Source organism: Neurospora tetraspora (assembly GCF_033439725.1).
Source record: "Neurospora tetraspora strain CBS 560.94 chromosome Unknown B0H65scaffold_4, whole genome shotgun sequence".
In the NCBI taxonomy this organism is placed as follows: domain Eukaryota; kingdom Fungi; phylum Ascomycota; class Sordariomycetes; order Sordariales; family Sordariaceae; genus Neurospora; species Neurospora tetraspora.
Genome location: NW_026944386.1, coordinates 3,121,810 through 3,144,646, shown reverse-complemented (window position 1 = coordinate 3,144,646; position 22,837 = coordinate 3,121,810). Strand labels below are relative to the sequence as shown.

The window sequence follows — 22,837 nt, the reverse complement described above, 5'->3', positions numbered from 1 at the left end:
CGTTTTCCCGTCGTAAACATCGTCATGCTTCTCTCGTTTATACCCTGTATAGTCTCTAGAACCCCCGCTTTCCATACTTGAGTGTACAATGATGTAAAGCGTCCAGGAAATGTCGAGAGAAGAAAAGTCATAATACATCAGAGTCTTCCCAAAACAGAACAAGATCTCCCGCAATGACGCCGAACTATTGAAAAGCCGAAACCGCTTGTGATAGGAAAGATGAAAATGGTCGCCAGAAAATGAAATCATAGCCCACATGCAAAGTGTTGTACATCATTACAGTTTCCCCAAAAATTGCAGAAGACTGAAAAAGGAAAATGTTGGACATTTAAGCGTCCCGCTGTAGCATGAATACAATGAGGAACCCAAACTGAGGAAAATAACATGACACCATTCCCGGAACTTCCCATAAAGGAAGCTGTCGTCATTGCCGGCCACTCATCGATAGTGCGGTACGGCGCACCCCACCTCATCACTCTGCATCCCACCCGGACCAGAAAGCATCATCGGAAAAATACAATTGTCCGCAGAATCTTTCCTCGCTGAAATCATCGCTGGTAGAGATCGAACAAGCTCAGAAAAGGCCTGAACCGTCTCTGATGTCAGGTCTGGACTTGTGTCCTTTCATAGTGATGCTGATGATAGAAGGCTGGTGTGGACAACCGGGTCCAAAGGTTGCAAATGACGTCATATGGCGGTGCACAAAGACCATTCCCATGTTCGGTCTTCCTCGGGCAGCGGTCGGGAAGCCGGTGATTTGCCAGAAACCACCGTAATCACACAAGACTCCTCAGAATCTTTCCGACCCGCTCGGCTGACCTTGCTGCTTCTACCGCGTGGCTGAGCAACACCAACAAAAATCAATGATGCAGGAGCGCAAGAACAGAGAGTGCGCAAAGGCCAAAGACGGTAGGGAACGCCAAAGACCCTGCAGCGAGCGACGCCATGACGGACCCTGAATTTTGGCGGGGTACCACAAGGGGCTCGCTCCGGCCAATCAGAGGGCGCAATTGGGTTGCAAGCCATGTCTTAGAACCCCTCCCTTTCCGGCCCTGTTCAGCCTGTCCAGCAACGTGCTGCAACCGCAGACGTCATCGCTGTGCAAGTGATTGCATGCTCCAGACAAATGAACCACCAGACAGGCTTGTTCCATATCTGTCTTTGCTGATCTCGTCGCCAGATTGCATCCGACTCCGTCATCAGAGCGCGACGCAATGTCTAGTTCCTGCACGCTTTGACGGTAGATTGGACCCTGAATGTCAGGAGCGATAGCGCTTTTGCCAATCAGGGACACACGTGTTTTCAGCATTCAACCGCTGCGGCCCCCACGAGCCTTACGCTGCTTTCCACCATTGAATGGGACGTCCGGGTGGCACACCCGGAAATGTCGTGTAAGCGCATCCGCGCGGCTGAAAGTCTTCTCGTCCGTGCAAATCTCGCAGCGGACCTTCTTCTTGCGTGCGTTGTGGATTGTGTCCTCATGACGGGTAAGATCGTAAGGTCGGGAAAAGATCTGGTTGCATGGCTTGCCGGTGCTTGGGTTGATCCGCTCACAACGGTGAGGACCAGCTTGAGTATCCACCCTATTCAAAGTCATGCCGTTGGGTTGCCTCGAGTTTAGCCCGTGTGCTTGACGATGGCCCTCTCTCTTGTGCTTCTGGAGAAGCTGAGGCGTGTCGAAGCGTAGAGGGCAGCCGTGGTAGGTACACGTGTAAGTTCCACCCTCAGCACGGGTATCCACCGGTCGCTGGACCACGTTGCTCCGAGGAGAGTCCGTGATACCAGTTTCCGCAGAGCTCATTCTTGACGTCGCCAGCGACGGCACAGTGCTGGGCTGTCGGGGTTGGTTGACGAAAGAGTACTGTTGCAAAGCCTGGGGAAGCTGCTGAAGACCGTTGAAAGTTGGCAGAGAGTCGAGGTTCGACGGGTTGAAGTTGAAGTTGAAGGTGGACATATCACCCAAAGTTGGCAGCCCATCAAGCGACTGGTGCGAGAGTCCCTTGCTCATCGCGTCCGAGTTGAATCCGTGGTTGTCTGGCTGAGGAAAAAGAGGGAAGTTCGATTCACCTTCAGGCTCGCGGAAGTCCAGCAAGGCGTCCTTGGGCGAGATGGTCTTGGGCGTCATGTCCTGATTGTGTCTCGCAAGCGATTGCTGCCAGGCGGCATCCTGTGCTGCTTTATCGCTCTCACGCATATGTTGCGCGGACCCTAATCGAACCTGCGGTGTCGACGCCATGTTCAAAGAGGAGAAGTCTTGGAGAGTGGCAGAATGTGGGGATCCCTGACGGAACGGCGAGTTGTTACTCGACACAGGAGACTGCATCGCGCTCAGATGCTGGTTTGCGGTCTCGACCACTTTGTTGAAGTTGTTGTTGCTCGTGGTCAGCGTCTGCTGTGGTGCCGGAGCAGAGGTTGTGATGACCAGATCCGGATGGTACAGCTCGTCGTTCATGATATCAGTCAAGGTCCGATCGAACTTGGGAGGGGCGTTGGTGTTGACAGCTGCATCGTCAAATTGTAAGCTTTGGTCACGGACAGGGAGACCGGTATTCTCTTGGCTCTCACCATTCTTTTGCCTGCCAGCGTCCTCAGCCTCGCCTGCTGGTGTGGCAGATGAGTCACTCATAATGGAACTCGCCACCGGCGCAGGCCGAGGCTTGTTGTTATTTTGCTTGGGCACCGCAGGGACACGCGAGTAGCCAGTAATGGGCACCACATTCGAGTTGGCATAGCCGGGAAAGCTGGGATGAAGAGTGGTCGACGATTTGGAGGGAACCACGTGGTAGTTCAGGTCCTCGAACCCGCTAAAATCGTTGAAGTCTGTTACGGCGATCTGCGGATTAGACGTGTTGTTCGAGTAGGGAGATGCCGGACCAGCTGAGCCAAGTGAAGAAAGGGAGGACTCGCGGTGGTGACCATAGCGACCAGCCGACTTGGATGTCAGTTGGTCAGCGGGTTGTAGCCAGGTTTCCGTTTGCATCGGGTCGGCCCAAAGGGTGAACAAAGGTTCAGCAGCGCCTTGAGCGGCGCGGGGGACTGTGGTGGTGCTGGGTATGCTGTCAAAGGCAGACAAAGACGAGCGATGCTGCGAGGTGGAGGGGTACGCAGGAAGCGAGTACGTCGACACCGGCGATGCAGTCAGACTAGGACAGTTGCTGTAGTCCTGGTCGAAGTCTTGGTCGAAATCGCTGATGGTAGTAAATGCCGGACTGGAGTTGAAGGAGGCCACAGACGACTGTTGGGGGTTGAAGTTACTCGTCAAGTAGGCCAACGGCTGCTGTTGCTGTGGCGGTTGCTGTTGCTGTTTCTGTTGAGGCAAGAGTGTTCGCTGTGGATAGCCGAGAGTGCGATGTTGTTGCTGTTGTTGATATTGTTGTTGAGGGGGACTCGGAGATTGTAGTGAAGGCATCAAAGTGGGTTGCGGCATCAGTGGCATGGTAAGTGTTATGTATGGACTGATATTGAAGTGGTAGGATGTTGTGGTTTTGTTTGGTGGTAGTTGGAATAGCAGTAGGTGGGAATACCAGTGGCAAATTTAAGAGAAGCAATTCGAAGCACCGACACAGTTCTTATAATCGAAGAAGCGATGCCCCGGGAATGGTGACTAATGTACGCTGAGGTAGTTGAGTGCGGTTGAGTCTGGTGGGGTGATGTTATGCCCCGTGGTGTCCGTCCAGATAATGATGTAAGAGGACGGGAGTGCGGGCAGAGGAAGTGGAAGGAGGTGTACGTACCCCCGTACCTCTGTACCTCGACGTTGCAGTGGTACCTCCCTTCAGGTACCCCCCCTGCCAACCTGGAAGACAGGGTGCGCACCGTGGGCGCGACCTCGACAGTGGAGTCGCAGGGAGCACAGGGCACTAGCGTCGGGTGTTGGGGGTCGAGTGTGGTCGACTGGAGCGAGCCCTGGAATGACCGAGAACAAGGAAGACCAGGGTTGGGGTGCCCTGGGTGCGTGCATGAGCCTCGAACCTCTGCCCTGCAGTTGGGGGTCCTAGTTGGGTGCGACTTCTCCGCTGGGCTTCCGCTTGTCGTACTTTGGAGCCAAACGAGTTAGCGGATGCCCGTCGCGGGAAAAACAGGGGACCAAAAGATCAGAGGTGATGACCAAAGAATGGAACCGCTGACGGAAGAGCACAAAGAATATGGGGTAAAGGGCCACACCAATGCGGTATACGATCAACTCACTAAGCTTCATGTCAGCCCGTGTCGAGTCCGTCTCCCCGTGTCGATGGCCTCGGTTGTCTGCAATCTCGGCAAGTCTTCGAATGTGGTCATAGCCCGAGTTTGAGTCGACACAACCCAGGCATTTCCATGGGACCCGGCTGGGTTTTGACGTTTGACGTTTGACGCATCGAACTTGCTGACTGACGGTTCGAGTCGTATACTGAGTCGTATAACCGCTGTGTATACCTCTGGTTTCTGTTGGTTTCTTCTAGCTCGAGTCATTGCTTTCGTCGAAGAGCAAGGCCATGTGAGTGTAGAGTGTCTGGCCGTGCTTCGACACTACTGCCTACCCAACAAGGGGAGGTACCTAAGTGATGGAACGTCCCCATTCTGACTGGCTTCCTGGGTTTTCTGGTCAAAGCTGCGAACTGCCGAGGGCGTGACTAGTCGTGACGCACAACGGCCAGGGCCCAGGGGCAGCCCATTGCTGAACATTTCGGATTTCCATGACAGCTGGCCGACGGCTCCATTGGAATGCAAACTGTGCGAAAAAGACGTTCTATTTGGAAAACACACAAGAGAAGGAGGAGCTAGCCAAAGCCGCGCATACGCCGACTGTGACGGGTCTGGGCCATGATGCCGTTGGTCACGACGATTTGGTGTGGAGGGACTGAAGTGCGTGAATCGGGGAGTCGCGCGACAACTCGGGTGAGAGAGGGTTCGAGCCGGAGGGGGGGCACGGACCTCACTGCAACTGAAACTTGGAATGACTACAAGAAAAGTGGAAGCTTGTAGCTTACAATGGACGATAGCCTGCTATTTTCTGTGTAGCACATGACACACTCAAGCGACCTGTCCGACCCACATTTTTAGCACAGCCTCTTTCATCACGTCTCTTGGCGATTTCCGTTCTGCGTCGTCCTGGTCGTCTACCCGTGGGTGTTTGAGGTGGCTCGATACCCACTCTCTTGCAGAGACCACCTCAACACCCACGGGTATTCCGCGGTAGGCCCATCCAAACAACGGAAAAGCGACCCTGTACACAAAACTCGGCAGTCGGATCCATACTCATATGTCAGGGACGCAGGGCTGTGCCAGGACCCTGAAAATCCCATTGCACACGTCTCACAAGTTTCATCTCGCACCTTTCAATTCCGCTTTGCCACGGCCTATCATTTTCTATAATCGGGGACAGCGGAATGGTCTCCTATCCTCTCATATTCCCCATTTTCTAAGATTGAGGGCTCCCCAGCACATGGTAAATATACGACCTTGAAACTACAACCCTTTCCCAAGAGAATGAGCCACACTGGGAATCTACCGGATCACTGAGATCTTGCCCCCAAGATTCTGATTGGAAAAGATGCGCCTTTCCCCAGGTTTCTCAGGGAGGTAAGTGTGGCTGTTCGACCTCGTGTTTTCTCAGACCGGCTCTTCCATCTCCGATGGCCTGTTTTCTCTTATGCTTTGTTGTCTCTTACCAACGAGTCACGGAAGACACCTGTCATTGTTCAGCTGGGTTTACTGCCACGTACTCACCCTTCACCTACGGCTACACCTAGCGCGGGACATATTGCTAGCATCAGCACCGCGGAGACGTCAGAAGCTGACGGATGCTTTGGTGTCTCCGCGACCGCAAGAACTCTGACCAATCGGGGTGTGGGGATGATGTGGCGTCGCAAGTGTGGCTCATCCTTAACACTCATGCGGTGGGTACACTGTTCGTTTAGCGGTCTCAAGCCACCTCTCGGCTATACGTGGATAACCGTTTGACACGGACGACTTCGGATACCCTTATGGAGTTGTTGATTCGTAAGCTTTCTTTCGTCGGAAGCAATCCTCCGCTCAACATGAATTAAAAGAATCATGTTTTGGTGGTCGTCACGGGATCTTGTGGTTGGACGTTTATCATGTGCCCATCGTGTCACGTGATGCGTAACTAGCTTTGGCACCTGTCACCAGCGAAACCTCTCGAAGACAAGTTTTTTTTTCATTCAAAATCACAGCATCGAACAGGCCCAAGAAAATGAGTCAGGATGCGCAGTCGTATCTCTGCCCATCCGAGTTTCCCGTTTCCAAAGTACATCTTGGCGGCATTCTCGTATCTTTTCCCTTGTAGTGTACAGCTCTACACAGCAGCCTGGTATTTTTTTTTTTTAACAGGACACGCTAGCAGCGCAGAGAAGCGGCCGACTCGGAGCCGACTGTCTGCGTCTCATTGTGGCCGTGCTACGGTGGTTGACATGCTTGATGCCCGCTTAACTCCAGGAATATCCGACTTCCGAGAAAGAGGCGAAAGCGCGCATGGGAAAGTGACCAAAAGCGATGTATACAAGCAACAAGTAGCTGAGTTTATCAGATCCGTCCGTAAGCGCGGCTTCTTGGTCCGCGTCTGCAACAGCCCAGCGGGAGAGCCGACATTTTAGGCATTACATCTGTGATTGGCTCAGTTTCGTTTCGTTGTCTGTTCAGCATCACAATTGTTCATTATAACATTTTTCTCAACACTTCAACCACCAAGTCGGAACAACATTTCATCCTGCTTGTATAAGCAATTTTGACAGTCTATATTAGTCATTCATACTGCTTCATGCCGCATCCTCGTGGCCGAACAAAAAAAAAAAAAAGTTGCAGACCGGTGCACGACTGCAGGACGGCAGAGCGTGGAAACGTGGAGGTACGGACGAAACAAAGATGGAAAGCGGATGAATGTGGGGGAACCGGAAGGGTACTCTGGCCCCACTCCCAATTAATCGGGAAGGGTGGAGCAGCACAGGGGCCCCCGCGCGGTCCCGACCCCCGTCGTGCGCGGAACGCCGAACGCCTTTTTTTTGTGAGCTGTTCGGATCATTGGATCATTGGGCAGTGATTCTGTCTCTAACGGACTTTTTTCGGCAGCCCTACCAGCCCTTGCGGTACGTACGATCGTGCTTCACGCTACACTACAGACTACTTGCTGCCTTAAGCCTTTTTGTCATTCAGACATTCACAGTCATCGCATTGCTGAATTCGTGCCTGAGGCTAGGCTGGTGCGACTACAACTGCGCCCAAAGGTATGACAAATGATGATCTCGTTCCCTCTGGAAAGTGGAAAGTAATGTTGATTCGGAATACACAGCCGCTTGTTGCGGTTGAAAACGGTGGGAGATAATTTCCTATGCCATGTAGTCTAGAGGTCGGGTGTTTCGATCCGAGGGCCGACAACGCTTCCACTTCTGACTTCACCAAAACGATCGACAGCACCGATCTTACCGTCGCACAAGCTACCTCATTTAACAACACACCCTTGGGTTCCGAGAACACGCCAGTACGGCACGTACACGGGTAGGTGTAAAGAAATTTCCAATGACAATGCAGCCATGTTAAACTGTCAGCCTCTAAAATGGTGACAGGGCGACCAATAAGACCGGCATCCGCGGTGCTTGAAAGTAGTGTACTGGTACAAACCCACCCGAGTCCCGACAGCTGAGTCCCGTCATCTACCCAATAGTGTACACAGCCGAAGGACAAGTTGAGGCTAATGAATCTGTCATCCTCATCAATCAATGTATGGCACCAACTAGTCTCAAGGCTAGCATCGGAAAAACACGTACACATGCCGATGGGTTTCGGTCCCGGTCATGTGTATGCCGCAAGCCTTCGAATTACTAAGTCACTATTCACAGTCATACTTCCATTGATTCAAATCTGTTACGGATCGACAAAAAAGAATGGGAGGCCTGCGAAGGCCTGTCTGTTTACACTCGTATGCAACGCATCTAACAGCATTCATTGTCAAGTGATCAGATCTCTCACTTGAAACAACACAACAAAACGAATGCTCAAAAGAGCTCCCGATTAGCGGAGTACCTAACCTACGGAGAAACTACCACGACAATGGAGTCTCAACGGAGCTTTCCCCGTCCCTCCACAAAACTCACAGAAAGTCTAAAAATGTAGGTATCCAATCGACGAACGGTCTAGCCCCAGCAAGAGCCCTGCAAGCCTCAGCTGAAAAAGGGCCCTGGCGTGTCTTGCGTGTCCCACGTGTCTGAGCGCAACGGTCTGGGCCCAGCAGGCCGGTCCCCGCGCTGTGGGAACTTGGGTGTGGGACTGCGGGACCCGACCGCGCTTACGACGCTGACCTGCGGCACATCCTTGTTCCCTTGTTCCTGGGTTTTTACTGTGATGGAATTGACAACACTGACTCTCCGTCGTCGGTCGGACACACCTCCGAGCGTAATCGGGAGTTGGTCCTTTCGGTTCTTGGGTATGTGTTTGACAAATGAACGGGTGTGCATCTGAGCGAATGTTGGAACTGCAGATCAGTTTCAGATTTCCCAACGATCTTCTACACATTGACCTACTATGTAGTCTCCAACCGGTGCATTCCATTCGCTATTACACTGCACGTATAGTGTAAACCTGGATGCGCATATGCGTAAAGAGCACGGGAATAAGGCCTCTAAGCCTGATATGGCATTCTCAGAATCCCATAGTATCAACATATGTGCTGCGCCCTGTACTGCGCAGTATGTGGTGTACATGGCGTGGTGGAGTTAGTTCGGACCACCATCTTCTGCCCATGGGGAAAACCCGACCGATTCTCGGCGTACCGTAACTCCGTATGTACAAGGACCTTGCATTTGACATATGACATATGCTTTTGCAGCAGCTCAGCAGTCTCCAAATCTCATCTCCAAATCCCTTCTTGCATCTCCGCTTGAATGTTTTCTTTCCAAGCTAGACGACTTCCTAATACCCTACTAACTGGTTTTGACTCAACTCCCACTGATGCCGATGACCAAAGTAAAATAATCACATTCGGACCGCAATCGGTAGCTGGGTAGACTCAAATCAGTCCCTGGATAGACTAAACCCACCTTTTTGAGCGCGCAGCCAATCTCTGGCTCCCAACCGCGCCCGCAAACCTTACTATATCGCCAGCCAAATCCGGATACATTTGCGCGCGACCTCTTTTGTACTCCGTCGCTGTTGCTATCGTTGTTGTTGTCGTTTTTTCTATCGCCATAGTAACACCCCTAGTGCTAAATGCTCTTGGTGAGCGCAAGCTAAATTGGGGGGATATGGAGGACGAATCTCGGCTCCTACTCCAAGTCTCTAACACCCTCCCCGACACTTATACGGTAGGCAATACTCATAGGGAGGCCTTCACGTACAACAACCGAATCAGCATAGGAGACAGCAGAATAGCGGCGACACTAGCATTAATAGTAGCGACACTAGCATCAACAGCAGCGACACCAGCATCAACAACTTTAACAATCACGAGGATTTGGTAATACGCCCTCTAAGTTTTTGCGCGGTTGACGGGCACAGATGGCTGCGCGCCCAAAAAAGTGGGTTTAGTCTATCCAGGGACTGATTTGAGTCTACCCAACTACCGATTTCGCATTCGGACATCCCGTATCACTTCTCGCTTCACACTTTTTTTTTTTTTTTTCACGGACTACGTACGGTGGTATCTCGCTCTCGCTCATAACTCGGTGAAAACTTTTGAGTTGCATGCTACCAAGTTAGATTTTCGTGGTCGGTGTGTAGCAACCCGAACCCCCATGAAAAAAAAAACTCTGACTTTGACGTAGCACAACACATGGCATTGTGTTCCTTCGTGGGCAGTGCCGTCGGAAATGCGGAAAAGTCAAAAGTTACAAGGGGAAAGGAAACAGGGGAGCGAATGGGCTGCCCCAAATGTGGTCTGTGCAACTCCGGTGCCGATAACTCAGGTTCCATTGCTTGTGCTGTGCCTCACCACTGCAACTGAAACTGAAGATCTCTTTTCGAATTGACATGTCTGATTCGTTTTCAAGTCTGATAGATTTTCAATTTCTCGTTTTTCTGTTCTCTCTTCACTGCCCACTCACAACACGATCAAAAGTCCTTGAGAGGTTAGGTTACATCCAACCTTTTTTTTTTGAGGGTTGCAGACTCGCAAGACCTGCAGAAGGATGTGCAACGCTCTAACCTAAAAAAAGAGTCCAGAAGCAAATGTCATTGGTGCATAACGAAGAGGTGCAGCAACGGTCTTGGCCTGCATAACACATGCTTCTAGGAAAATTCTTCACTGCACCTCTGCACCAGTTGGGACAAAGTGTGCTGTGTGTGGTGTGTGCAGTGGTGTGGTGTTGTGGTGTTGTCGTAGCGTGGTGTGGCTTGTGAAGTGTTTGTTTACCTGTAAACCGGTATTTCCGATGGGTTTATTGCATAAATCTCGGAATCCGGATAAAAGTTTTTCTTCATGAGCTCGCAGTGATTGTAAATCCCAGAATGAGAGCAGGGCCAATTGTGTCGGTTGTGACTCTTTCAAGTTTTGTTCCTATCCTATCTGCTGGAGAACCGGAGGGCTACCTCCGCGGACATTGAACTCTTTCCCGTCGTTGAATGTTTTGAGCACGGTTAGACCTCCCATCCAATCAGATCCGTCGCAGGAAAACAAAGTGTGGCAGTGTGGCAGTGCACCCACCACCAGGAGTCCAGGACCAGCAAATCTTGTTTCTCGGCTCTGGCCGACTGGGATGGCCTCGAGTGTGGGTTAACGTTTGGGCCTCGGCCTTTTGGAGTGCGGGTCTGATCCCACCCTCCACATCCCCATAGGCCCGCTAGGCTTCGGGATCTCCATCTGGTTTACGGGCGGGGATCACGAATGCCGATAACCCGACCCACTTGTATCCGACCACTCACATCTCACATCCCACATGATCACTCTTTTTGAGTTCGAATTTGAATAGCACTCACTCACTGTAACGCAGAAACCAGTGCATACCAGAACCAAAAAAGAAGAGGGCGGCCGATTCCGGGCTACTACCGGGTTATCATAACCGTATACACCAAGAAATGTGACCCGCCTTGTCCTCAGACAATTGAAAGCCAGAGTCCAGACCCTTTCGGCAGCTCAAAAGGGAAATCCGAGACAATCCGACTCGGAGTTCGAGATCCAGATCGCGATATCCAAGACATTTTTTGCATCTTAGTTCCCAGACTAGGCCTTCCAGCCTTCCAAGCCTCCCGGCATCCCGCCGTAATCACGTTGCATTGCGCTAGGTATGCTAGACATTTCATCCACAGTTCGAATTCGACAGCGGGAAGCGCGACGCGGAGAATGATGGGAGCGCTAGCTAGCTTCATCAAGTTGTCTCAGAATGCGATGCGATGCGATGCGATGCGACTTGGCTAGATTGATTTAGATCTTGGCGTCTAGATCTAGACCTTCGGTTAATGTAGGAGGTATGTAGCTCCGTAGGTAGGGTCGGCAGTAGCTAACAAGAAACAAAGACCGGCCCCAAGAATTAACTGGCCAGTCAATGCCGTGGATATCATTTCTTGATAACATTCAGCTTCTGTAGTGTACCCTACGAGGTGCCTACCTATGCAGGAACCGCTCCCCAAAAGGAAAACTCGTTCGTTGGTCAGAACTCTAAATCACCACATTGCTTCACTAGGTAGGTAGGCCATACTTACACGGGCATACATACACGGGCATAATGACTGTGTCCCTGGCAGCTTGGTTGTCGCATCTGTCGTATCGACATGTAACGACATACACAATGAAAAAAAAGTCTTCAGCTTCGTATCGCGATATCGTGATCGTGATTCCAAATGACCCGGGCTCGGTTTAGAAATGCCTAGGAAGAAACTGAAGTGGAAGAATGGCATCAAGCTGTAGCCTCACATTCTGGTAGTAACGAGTCTGATACCCCGGATTAGTCACCACTGACGACTGGACTCACCACTCACCATGGACAAGATCTATACATACATACATACTTACTTACTTACTCTGAACCCAACCAACTCCGAAGAACATCGGGATGACTGTAAATGAATTCCATATCTCTCTATATCTCTATTTGGATCAATACCTGGCCATCATCGTGACACTGAATGACAGTGAATGATTGATTCCCCAGTGGATTACCAATCTCCCCATCCATCATCTTCCCCAAGACCTCCAAAACTCCAACTGCGGTGCATCGACACAAGTTCTGCACATGACGCGCGGCTGCGGCATGTCCAACGAGGTACGTACGGCTTTAAGGATTTAAACCCCGACCAGACGGTATTCCGCGGAATGGGTGGAATTCATTAAACTGTCCGCGGATTTCCTGGCCGGGAGGTTTTGACACTTCATAGGTAATCAAGGTTTGGCAATGTTCTGATGGGATGTGTTTGAGACCTGGACAACAATGTCAAGAAAACGGGGTTAAAAAAGGTAGAGGGGTACCAATTCAAGAATATCATTATCCTCAGGCATTGGAGACATAAGAGTTGATGCGTGCGATCCAAGCGAAAAAAACAAGACGAAAACTGAAACTTATATATAACGGTATATACATATCACTATCTCACTTCTTATCGGCCTCAATGCTTGAGTAGACTCTCCCCTCTCCTGTCTACCACATTTCCTGGTCATATGTCACTCCTGGCTCTCTCTCCCATAGCCTCTTCACTTTTCTTAGATTCCCCTTGAAATCCTCCATGACGGGGAATTGTATGTATGGCTCTCAATAGGCAGGTTTTGCCTCATCACATTCCATGTTCTTCTTCGTTGATGCGACCGTACATGATGGGACTAGCTCAATCTTGTATGGTCAAATCCGCGTGTCCTCCTGCTCGTAGGTGGCTTGTATAATGCGGGAGACATGTAGTCGATGGTGGTTACTCCTCCTCCATTGTTGCCGTCCTTGTGTTTGTAACCACCTATCGCGTAACCAACCGCTTCCTTTAGACTTTGTCGGTCTTAGATAATGATAAGCTGTTTCCAAACCCCTCAATGTCAGTCAAATGTCACTTGCAAAAACCTTGTGAAAACAAAGGACCAAACTTACCTCAATCAACTTCTCAGTCAACCCAAAACACTGCCTATCCTGCTCCTGATGGCTCAAATTGAAGCTGCAACTCCTCCACAGCCCACCGAAACCCATGTCATCCAGATCCTGATTCAACCTAGCCGCCTGCTCCATCGCCCCCGAAAACCGCGGTTCATTCGTCAGCGTCTGTAGCAGCTCGTGCGCGCTCTCCAGCGTCGCCGAGTTCTGGCAGTGCAGCACAATGTCGTCGAGAATGGTGATGATGGGTCCGCAGAGGCGCATGATAACCGACGGTCTGCCGACGGCGATCTCGTTGAGCCACATCAGCGTGCGGTTCTGCACTGCGTCCTCGAGGTACTGGAAGTCGACCAGCTCGATGGCCGTGTTGAGGAGCAAATCCTTGTCTTTGATGTAGTCCAAGTCGTTCGCGCCGCGGCGAATGTCGATCGCTGACGTGTCGGCAGCTGCGGCTGCGGGCGAGGGTACTGCGTCACTGGCGACGCCTCCCACGAGAGGGTCACCAAGGGCACCACCGGCAGCAACAGAGGCAGAAACGGATGAGAACGGAGGCAGGCCGCTGCTGTTGGGGTTGACGTTGATACCCGCCGACCAAAGACTATCCCTAAGTTCATCCAAGTTGAGCGTCCGTGCTAGGATCAAGGCCATGTATGGTGATGCGCAGAGTTCTCTCATGGTCTTTAGCGGCTGCACCGTCGGGCTCAAGATTCCATCTGGAGTAGCACTTGCCACAGCTGCGTTCACAGTTGTCACGGTGAAAGTTGTCATCTCCAAAAACGTGGACAACACTCTCAACGCCGTTGCCTTGGTGACCGTATCTGTCAAACCCCTCACCAAGCATGCGCACGCGGCAAAGTGGAAGTTCTCAGCAGTAAAGTGAATGCCGTATGCCTCATCGAGCAAGAGCGCGGCCTCCTCCAGCTGGGCCCTTCCCTGGAGAAGATAATGAACCATCTTCTCGCCCTTGAGGTCGCCCGTTGTGCTGATGTTGGTCAGCACCGCCTCCAAGAACATTGCAGTGCAGTTGAACAAGTTGGGGGGCACCAGTCGGAGGAGGGACATGGCAAGCCAGAAGAGCTGGAGACCGTAACGGGACGCCGATGGCAGCTTGGACATCATCTTGGAGAGCGAGGTGACGATGGCGACCAGCATGTCACTGTTACTGTCATCACCAAAGCGGCCGATGCTGTTTCGGAGCGCTACAAGGACCTGGTATAGCAGGTCGTCATCAACCTCCTCGCGTGCTAGACATCCCATGACCGTGAACGCCCGAGGCTGGATAGCTGGGTTGTTCTGGAAAGCCGTGCTTGCCACAAGGCCCATCCATCGCGACCGCCATTTGTTGGCGAGGTCAACAGTAGGGGCGGCAACAGAGCAGGTCTCGAACAAGAGAGTCGCTAGGTTTTCGGTGGCTGCCAAGGCAGCGCCTCCGTCCTGGTTGGTTGATATCGAAGCCCCATCCCGTGTAAACGTGACGTTGTTTGTGAAGAGGTCGCTCCGCGGATCCGACAACGTGTCCAGCGTCACCTTCAGCTTATTGAGCCGTACCTCATCCAAGGCAAACGAAGTACAAGCCGCATGGATGGTGTTGATTAGTAGTCGGTGGACTACATGCCTGACGTCTGGATTGCCTGTGTTGGCAAGCATGGTAACGACGTGGAAGATTTCCGGCATAAACATCTCAGCCTGTTCGCCACTGTCAAACGACAAGGCGAGGCAAAATTGTAGCAAGACGCAAATTTCGTTCCATACCGAATTGTCAGGCAGATACTTTGTCGGGCGCAAGGAAGACCGGTTCAGTGCCTTGCGTAGCCTGGAAATTACCCTTCCACGCAGGGTAACCGTGCCGATTCCACCTGCTATCGAGGTCAACGTGTCCGTCTCCGCAAAGCCAAATCCTCTGTTAAGTGCGGCCTTGATGACCTCCTCAAGGAAACTTTCAAGCAACTTTTCGTCCTGCTGGATAGCGGGCCAGACGCATTGTTGTAGCTGAAGAACAATGGGCGGGTCTGAAAGGGCAATGTCAATGAGCTTCCTTAAGAGAGCTGCAATCTTTTCCATGCCCTTCTCACCGTCCACCTCATTAGCGAGCAGAGACGGGCGCAACCCGGGTATCCAGGGAGCCATGTAGGCGAGGCATAACGGCTTCTGCTCATCAGAAAAGCTGGGCCAACTGGCGAAGAACTCGTTCAAGAAGTCCCCAGTAAGCTGCGGTTCCGATTCGGCTAGCTGCTGGCTGATTTGGATGATGAACTGCGAAGGATCGCTTGGAACCGCAATGTCTTTGGTGCTGACAAGCCTCGAAGCAGCCTTAAACTTGAACGATTTGCACAGCGCCCCCAGCAGGTTATATGAAGATAGCCTGAGCATGGGGTCTGGGCTAGCCAGGTTCGTCAACGCCAAGTTTAGCAGAGTACCGGGTACATCCTGTGGTTTGATAAATCTTTCCTGCGGTTGCATCTGCTTTGGGTCCTTGACGTATTGCGCCTTTCTCATGCGAAGGAGACTCAAAATTTTGGCCTTCTCAGGACTTGTGAAGTACATCACAATCTTGCCATTATCCGCCCTAAGACCAAACGCCGAATCATCCTCCGTCTGGATGGATGTTGGAGCCTCCTCAACCTCGCTCAGGCGGAAGGCATCGTTGATTACCACACTAATCCGGGATGCTGGATATATTTCTTGCCTCTTCTTGGTCGAAACCCTGACGAAGCTTTTGCTGAGCGACAGGGAAACATCGATTTTACCCTTGGTCTTCGACAGCCGTGTGATGTTGAAACCCTCCAGAGTCTCGTCCATAAATTCCCTGGTGTCCTTGTTCAGGCTGAATTTCTTGTGGTCGAAGTGGGCGTCGTACTCTCGATAACTTCCGAGGAGATGATATTCGATGTTGGCGGGGCTATAGATGCTGTTCTCGTTCCTAATCCAAGTCTTGAACACCTTGCGGAACCCCTTCTTGCAAGCGGAGTTCATATTGAAAATGTACACGCGCGAGAGCTGCTTCGAGAGCTCAGTTGGTGTAAGCAGTTCGATTTTGCGCAGTAGACTCTCCGCTGGTTCGGACTGCACGTTGTAGAACGTAGCGTCGATGAAAATGCCAAACGGCCGATCCCAAAGTCGACTAGCGATCTTTAGATAGTAATACAAGTATGCATCAACGTCGGCAGATTCGGTGTCTATGTACCGCAGCAGGATGCAGATCATCTGGATGCCGTCCCTGGATTCGCCAGCATCATAAATGGCGGGGGATGGAGTCGTCGAAGATTCGACACCGCGGAACGCATTTCGGAGCATAAAATCCTGGAACCTGGAGTAAACAGGCGGCAGGTTTGCCCCGATCAGTGGCCTGTTCCAGGTCACAGCCAGCGGCGGTGGTCCCAAATTCATAATGAGGCTCCTCAGGGGTTCAAGGAGGTTTGGCTTTCCTCTTGTGGTTTCGCCAGGCGACCTCACGAGGTCTCGCCTTTCAATTGAGGCGAGCCGTTGCCGAACTTGGTCCCAATGGTCATACAAAATCCTGTGAAGAGACACACAAGAACCAAAGTCGAACGACTCGTCGCTGTTGGGACGCTCCATTGTTTCCGGCTCGACCGAGATCTCCCTCAGAAATGTGGTCACCCGATAGATATTCTTTGTCAGGAAGTCGTTCAATGGGAACATGTAAGGTTCCTTGGCGCCAAATAGGACATTGTTGGCCAAGTTTTGGATGACTTTAGCGATCAGGAGGAGACCACGGCGCATATCCTTGGAAGGTGCCGTAGCAACCAGGCCCTCAACCTCAGGAGCAACAATGGCCGGGCAGAAGAAGCGTAGGAAGATGAACGCGCCAACTGCTGTGTACTTAGCCTCAGAGAATCGGGGCATCACCGCTGCAGCAATCTGTTACACGCGTCGGATTAGCTCTCAGTACTTGGCAGCTACCCGTAGACGGGCGGTACTTACAATACTGCAAATTTTCCTAAATGATGGTGGTATGCTGGCCGATGAGGCGCAAATGTCATCGATGAATACGTTGGCCACTATTTCGAGCTGCAGGGCATTCTTCTGCAATTCCTCTGGGGAACTGACCCTAGTGGGATCGAGCTCGAGATTGAGGTCTTTCGATGTTTGCATCAACCGATCCAGTACCTTTTGCAGGGTAGTTTTGAGGTACCCTGCGCCTTTCCATTTTGCATAGACTGAGAGCATCTTGGTCGCGACGCAGCTCCTACGCAGCAACTCTGATTCATTCTCCGTCTCCTCAATCTCCTGTTTGATCAGGGCCTCAAGGAGCACAAAACTTTGGCCCCTTGATTCATAGATGCTAAGCAGCGAAATCGTCAGCTCATCCACCTCGTGACTGGGGCAAACCGCGCCCATAGCCATAGCCAATGTTGGATCCACCGTCAGAAGGCCCAGAAGCTCATCGTATTTCTCAGTGACCGCTGTACTTGAGAGGTTATTGAACTCAGCCCCCTGCACCAAGATGTTATAGAGCACCCTGACAAATGCGGTTCGGATCTCGGTGTGCTCATGGTATCCGATGTTGAGTGCTGACTTGAGTCCCACATCGATGTTGGCGCTCAAGAGATTGGACATGATGGTGATGGAGAGATCGGACGTTGATGGCTGTTCGTCTCTGGAGGAAGAGCTGCTGGCATGCTCGGTCCGGAACATGTGCTCATATTGGGGGTCCAGAACCTCCAAGAACCTGTTGAAGTACGATTCGAACAGTTTTCCCTTTCGCTCGCTGGTCGTGGCATCAGTCATCGCGTCGTTCAGCTGCAAAGGCAGGCGAAATGTAAGTTCAGCTACCGCCTTGAGACATGCCCTGTCGAGATCCTTCTGCACCCTAACCATCTCGTCTTGGCGGCTCTGACCGAAGGCGCCCGCATCAATCCTGGGAGAATGAGGCCTCGTAACCCAGCTATAGACGTAGGCAAGAAGTTGGTTTCGGATGCGGACATCGTCACGGAGATTGAGATGTTCTTTTCTCTTGACAATGGCCTCACAGAGCTGACAGATTTTAATTTTGACGCGCAAACTGTTCGGTGAGTCTGGTACCCCGTCCAAGAACTTGGCGAAGCTGTACGTGAGTGAGTTGAGATGGAACGAAGATGCGGCGCCAAGCTCAGTTGGCGTGTCGAGTCTTTCCACCAGAGACCTGAGGAGCGATGCTGCCTGTTCGGCAAACATAATCTCGTTGTCTTGGCCCCTCGAGGGCGTCTCAAGGGCCCCAGTGAATAGTACGTCAAGTTCTGATTCGAGGGCTCTGAACAAGTGCTGATACAGCGCAGGCGATACTTCGGTTGCGAGGATCTCCCTCATCGTCTCCCGGATCCTAACATTTGTACAAGCCAGGAGCTGAATACTGAGCTTCAGGTATCTATTGAGGAAAGGTTCTTCGTGGTTGTCAGAGGACAGCCTGTCAATCCACCGCAGCCCACTGACTGCCGGCTCCTCAAGAGTAGCGGCTTGCTCAGCCGTGCATATTCCGCCCAAGGAGGCTAGGAACCCGGAATAGTTGCGCCATTCAGCCACAACTCTTTCTCCCATGGACTCGGCCGATGTCAGAGAGACGTCCTTGGACAAATGAAGCCACCTCTCGAATACGGTCTCCCACGCATTCAGAATACCGGCGCTGGGATACTGCAAGCGCCGTAACAGTCCCCTATTGCGCTTTTGGAAAGCAACCAGGCCGGTAAACCTGAAAGTGCGTGACGAGATCTCGCTGAAAATATCTGCATTTCGCAAGAGGGCCAGAGAGGGCTTCGATGCCGAAGGTGCGGCAGCATCGATGATTCTGCATTCTTCGAGGAAGGTTCCAATGCAAGATGTCACTATCTGACAAACCTCAATCTCCGCCGAGCAAAGTGACACGAGGAAGAGGGTTTCCAGCTTAGTGGCTGCAGCTGTTCTTTCGGGGATGTCTTCGGAAATTTGAGCCAGTTCCTGCAGCAAAAGAAAATAAAAAACAGTCAGTGGCTGGCGATTTCGAGGACCGAATCGGAGCTTACTTACCGGTAACGATTTCAGGAGCATTAACCGCGAATCGAGGTACTCCAGGACTGATTTAAGGCCAGGAGCAGTGCCTGGCATGCCAGCTCTGTCGCATATTGACATCAGGATGAGGGATCTGTAGGGTTGAGTTGATGTCAGTTACGAACTCGATCACGGTACACAGCAATTCTAGAATACGAGATGGAACATACGTCAGCCGCCAGAAGCCCAGCTTGAATGCCGGCTGTTCTAGCCTCTTCGAAGTCCTCAACGATTGAAGGACCACGTCGTTGGCATACAAGCGCTTGGCGACTTTGGTTCCGAGCCGCCTAACCGACTCGTCTGGCGCAACTACGCATGAGATAAGGGCTTCCAAATTTTCCTGGTAAAATCGATCGCGCTCGTTAAGATCATAAGGAGGCCCTTCAAACAACGTCATGGGGGACGCGTCCAAGAAGTTTAGAATATTGCAGATCATGTCAACCATGGAGGCGCTCTCAATCTGCTGTCGCTGCGTAATTTGCTCATCGACATAGCCCTGGATAAGGAGCATTGACATGGCCTATTTCTAAAGTTAATAAAAAGCGACCGAAGTGTAAGAACCTGAATTAAGCCTTACCTGTAGCTGCCCCTGAACAAACGCCGAAGCCTTTGTGAACAATGGCTGGTACTTGCTGCTGTCCTCCAACCTCGCGAAGTGCGAGCACGCCTGGATTACGGCAATCTTGAAGATATGCGGCGCTGACGGCGTAAGACACTGATCCACAAGAGAGTCGACGCAGCTTTCAAAGCTTAGGTGCGTGAGGCTCACGAACGCTGCTGTCATGATGTCCTGCTCGAAGAATATGCCATCCGGGCCAAGGCCATAGCGTCGAAATACGGAATCGCGCACATCATCCTGGACGTCCATAGCATAACTCACGAGGGCCAAATCGCTGTCGGGATCGAAGTGTCGCGCGGCACGCAGCAGAAATACGAGACAGTAGACGGACACTTCGTTTCGGTTTCTAAGGGCCCTTTTTCGATCTTCGAGGAACGAAACTTTTTTGGCCATGCTTGAGCTCTTGGCTTCGCGCATGTTACTGGCAACGTCAAATACATCCGGCAGGAGAAGTAGCAACGTTGTCTGTAGAGGATGTAGAAGGCCCCTTCTCCTGGTATTGTCGTTGCTGCCGTTTTGGGCATAGTCGAAGAGCGTATCGGGCGCATTATCGCGGCGTCTGCGGCCCATGTGCAGCTCCACAAACTCATGGGGATATCGCTCCAGCCACCGGGTTATAAGCAAAGGAGTGACGATGGCGACAGTATTCTGGAAGCTCTTTCGAAATTGTAGCCAGCTGGAATTAAATTCCGCGATAACGGCGCTGAGCTTCTGGATGTCGACCCAAAAACATGCCGCCAGCCTCAAAATAATGAGAGCCGACCTTTCTTCCTCGGCAGCGGCGACATTGGGTATCGGCGTGCCCGGGCCAGGTACCGACTGACGGGCAGTATATATGGTGTGCCTGAAGTATTCAAAAGAGGCCGACCAGCTGGAAGCCGTGGCAAATTCGACAATGGTCTTGACGTGGGCTTCAATGACGGTGGCGTGAAGCTGCAGCAAGTGGCTGCTTTCTAGGGGTTCGTTGGAGGGCGTGGAAACAGGGGTACGCATAACCTCGTCAGGGAGACGGACGGCAGCCGGTTTGGCGGTGGTCTCGTCAAGGAGCGTCTTGGCGGGTAATGCATAGCCATCGGGATAAGGATCGAACAGTAGCTTGATGACCTCAAAGATGCGGCGGACCAGGACGTCGTCTAGAGGCTTGGGGGTAGGCAAGGCAGCACGCTGCGAAGAAGAGAGCGCATAGCTATCTCCGAGTCCATTTTCTGTGTGGGAGGGGCCCCAATGGCTGGCGCAACAGTCGGCGATCAATTCGAGAGCGTAGATTTCGGATAAAAGGACAAGAGGCGGATGGTTAAAGATGGACCGGTATGGGCGAGCAAGGTCCTCGAGGAGACCAAGAAGGGAGTCGAGGACGAGGTTGACGGAGCCGGAGCTGATCCTGATGAGGGTGGAGCGGGTGATGGAGATGATGTCGTCGTGGTAGAGATCCTGGGCGGGAGCACCGGTGCGATGAGGAAGCTAGATTTAGGCACGGCAATGAGCAGAGGTTCGGTTGTGATGGTCTGTGATGGCAAGGGAAACGTACCCTGGTTGCGAGCCTCTCGACCAGGCCACCGACCAGGCCCGTGTCGCCGTTCATTGTGCTGTGAAGAGGGCGGGAGCGCAAGCAAAGAGAGGGGCGGACCGGTGTCTTCTCATGATGGGGTTCTGCGGTGCCGGTCTTGTTGTCGACTGCCAGGACTGCCCGAGCCGCGCAGTACGGGCTTCTTGGCACAACTGGAAGCTGTTGCTGTCCCCTGTCGCAACCAGCCTCACTCTCGGGGGGGTGGTGAGCGGGCGGAAAGGGGCGGTCGGAACGGAAGAGTGTGTGTATGTTATCGGCGTCGCCCTGCAATAGGTGGTTTGACGTCGTCGTCGTCGTCGGGTGGTGGTCGGCGGCGGCGGCGGCGGCGGCGGGTGCGTGATGGGACGCGGCGGCCGTGGGTTGGTTCGTGGTGGTGGTGGCCGTTCTTTGGCTACCTTTCTGCTACTGGCCCAACACAACTGGAACCTTACGGGCAGCTGCAACGGGAACAACGTGGGACAAAGCGAAGCGAGAGAGACGAGACGAGACGAGCGAGGGCGGTGGAGGTGGAGGCACTGGAGGCACTGAATGGAGGCACTGAATGGACTAGGGAGTGACTTTACCTGGCGTGCTTTACTCCTGGCACTTTCATCCACTTGGAACGTCCCGTCGGCCACTCTGCTTGGTCAGATAGGAAGCTGATGCGGGTACTCGAGACTTTACTCCAACACGTGTGGTGACCTTGGGCTTTCCTTCCTTTCCAAAGCATGCAATTGAGTGCAGTGTGCCCTGCCGTGTGTGCGTGTGTCTCTAACTGAATGGAGATGCAAAGTGGGGCCGACCAAGAAGACCAAAATCGGGGGTGGGGATCATGGGGTCCCCAAACCCCTGAACAAGTGGAACACACCAATCTTTCCATCTTTCTGATATGGACAACTGAAGATGGGTTTTAAACAGAGACGTTCCATCTGTCCATGCTGCACGCACTGCAAGAAATCATCACCCACAGCTGCCCATCGATCATCACCGAACGGCAATCCGCATGGACATGGGACATGGATGGGCATTCTGTGGACTATCCAGCCGTACCAGGAACATAACATTGTTCATTCATCAAAGAAAAGAAAAAAGGAGATGACAGACAAAGCTGAAGTGACGTTGATCTAATGACCCCATCAGTCACATCTCTCCGAGTCCTCAATTCAATTCGTCCCTGAACTGCCGAGTCCGAGTCTAAACAAAGACAATGAACACCTCTCCAAATCCCAAAGCTTAGCAGCTTTACACTACACCGTATGATTACAATCATTGCCTCTTTTGGTTATTCTTGGGTATCCATAAGGCTCACCACCACTTTCCTCTCCCATCATCATATCATATCATCTCTGATCACTGGGGCCTGCCAAGACTCACAGAGACTAAACCGTGGGGACGAGAAAAAAAGAACAGAAGAAAAAAAGAAATAAAAAAACCGTTGCATAGTACAGAGCTAGAGACTACCTAACTGCTTAACTCCTTCCCACAAACAGTCCAACCCTCCGCCCATTCTGATCCCAAAATGCCAAGTAGAAGCCAGGTCAAGGTTCTGTATGACCTTTTCAAATCTCTTTGAACACTCCAAATTCATCCAATTCTTCACCACACATACCGAACGTCCTCCTGTACCGATTGAACATGTGATGGAGCCGCAGACAAAAG

General features: G+C 52.0%; 3 protein-coding genes across 3 annotated transcripts; all 3 read right to left on the bottom strand.

The window, feature by feature from the left end:
• Window positions 1-1,309: 1,309 nt before the first annotated feature.
• B0H65DRAFT_442698 (uncharacterized protein) lies at window positions 1,310-3,436 on the bottom strand (the record flags this gene model as incomplete). The annotated part of the gene is made up of 1 exon (XM_062825589.1): window positions 1,310-3,436. One exon carries the CDS (start codon window positions 3,434-3,436, stop codon window positions 1,310-1,312), a length of 2,127 nt encoding a protein of 708 aa, XP_062681912.1.
• A 212-nt stretch (window positions 3,437-3,648) lies between these two features.
• B0H65DRAFT_202227 (uncharacterized protein) lies at window positions 3,649-4,641 on the bottom strand. Its single transcript, XM_062821803.1, has 3 exons — window positions 4,535-4,641; window positions 4,129-4,422; window positions 3,649-4,036 (listed from the first exon to the last, which is right to left on the bottom strand). Exons 1-3 carry the CDS (start codon window positions 4,554-4,556, stop codon window positions 3,861-3,863), a joined length of 492 nt encoding a protein of 163 aa, XP_062681911.1. The 5' UTR covers window positions 4,557-4,641; the 3' UTR covers window positions 3,649-3,860.
• Window positions 4,642-12,465: 7,824 nt separating this feature from the next.
• Window positions 12,466-21,529, bottom strand: B0H65DRAFT_466194 (uncharacterized protein). The gene is made up of 7 exons (XM_062826841.1): window positions 21,161-21,529; window positions 19,591-21,093; window positions 19,184-19,533; window positions 18,993-19,107; window positions 16,935-18,923; window positions 12,993-16,871; window positions 12,466-12,919 (listed from the first exon to the last, which is right to left on the bottom strand). Exons 1-7 carry the CDS (start codon window positions 21,212-21,214, stop codon window positions 12,905-12,907), a joined length of 7,905 nt encoding a protein of 2,634 aa, XP_062681910.1. The 5' UTR covers window positions 21,215-21,529; the 3' UTR covers window positions 12,466-12,904.
• Between the last annotated feature and the right edge of the window lie 1,308 nt (window positions 21,530-22,837).

Coding starts and splice junctions, on each gene's coding strand:
- B0H65DRAFT_202227 (XM_062821803.1), bottom strand. CDS start 4,556: ATGGGGACGTTCCATCACTTAG. Junction 4,423..4,534: donor GGGGACGTTCCATCACTTAG/GTACCTCCCCTT, acceptor AGAAACCAACAG/AAACCAGAGGTATACACAGC. Junction 4,037..4,128: donor CATATTCTTTGTGCTCTTCC/GTCAGCGGTTCC, acceptor TTGGCTCCAAAG/TACGACAAGCGGAAGCCCAG.
- B0H65DRAFT_466194 (XM_062826841.1), bottom strand. CDS start 21,214: ATGAACGGCGACACGGGCCTGGTCGGTGGCCTGGTCGAGAGGCTCGCA. Junction 19,534..19,590: donor TTGTTCAGGGGCAGCTACAG/GTAAGGCTTAAT, acceptor CTTTAGAAATAG/GCCATGTCAATGCTCCTTAT. Junction 19,108..19,183: donor CTGGGCTTCTGGCGGCTGAC/GTATGTTCCATC, acceptor TCAACCCTACAG/ATCCCTCATCCTGATGTCAA.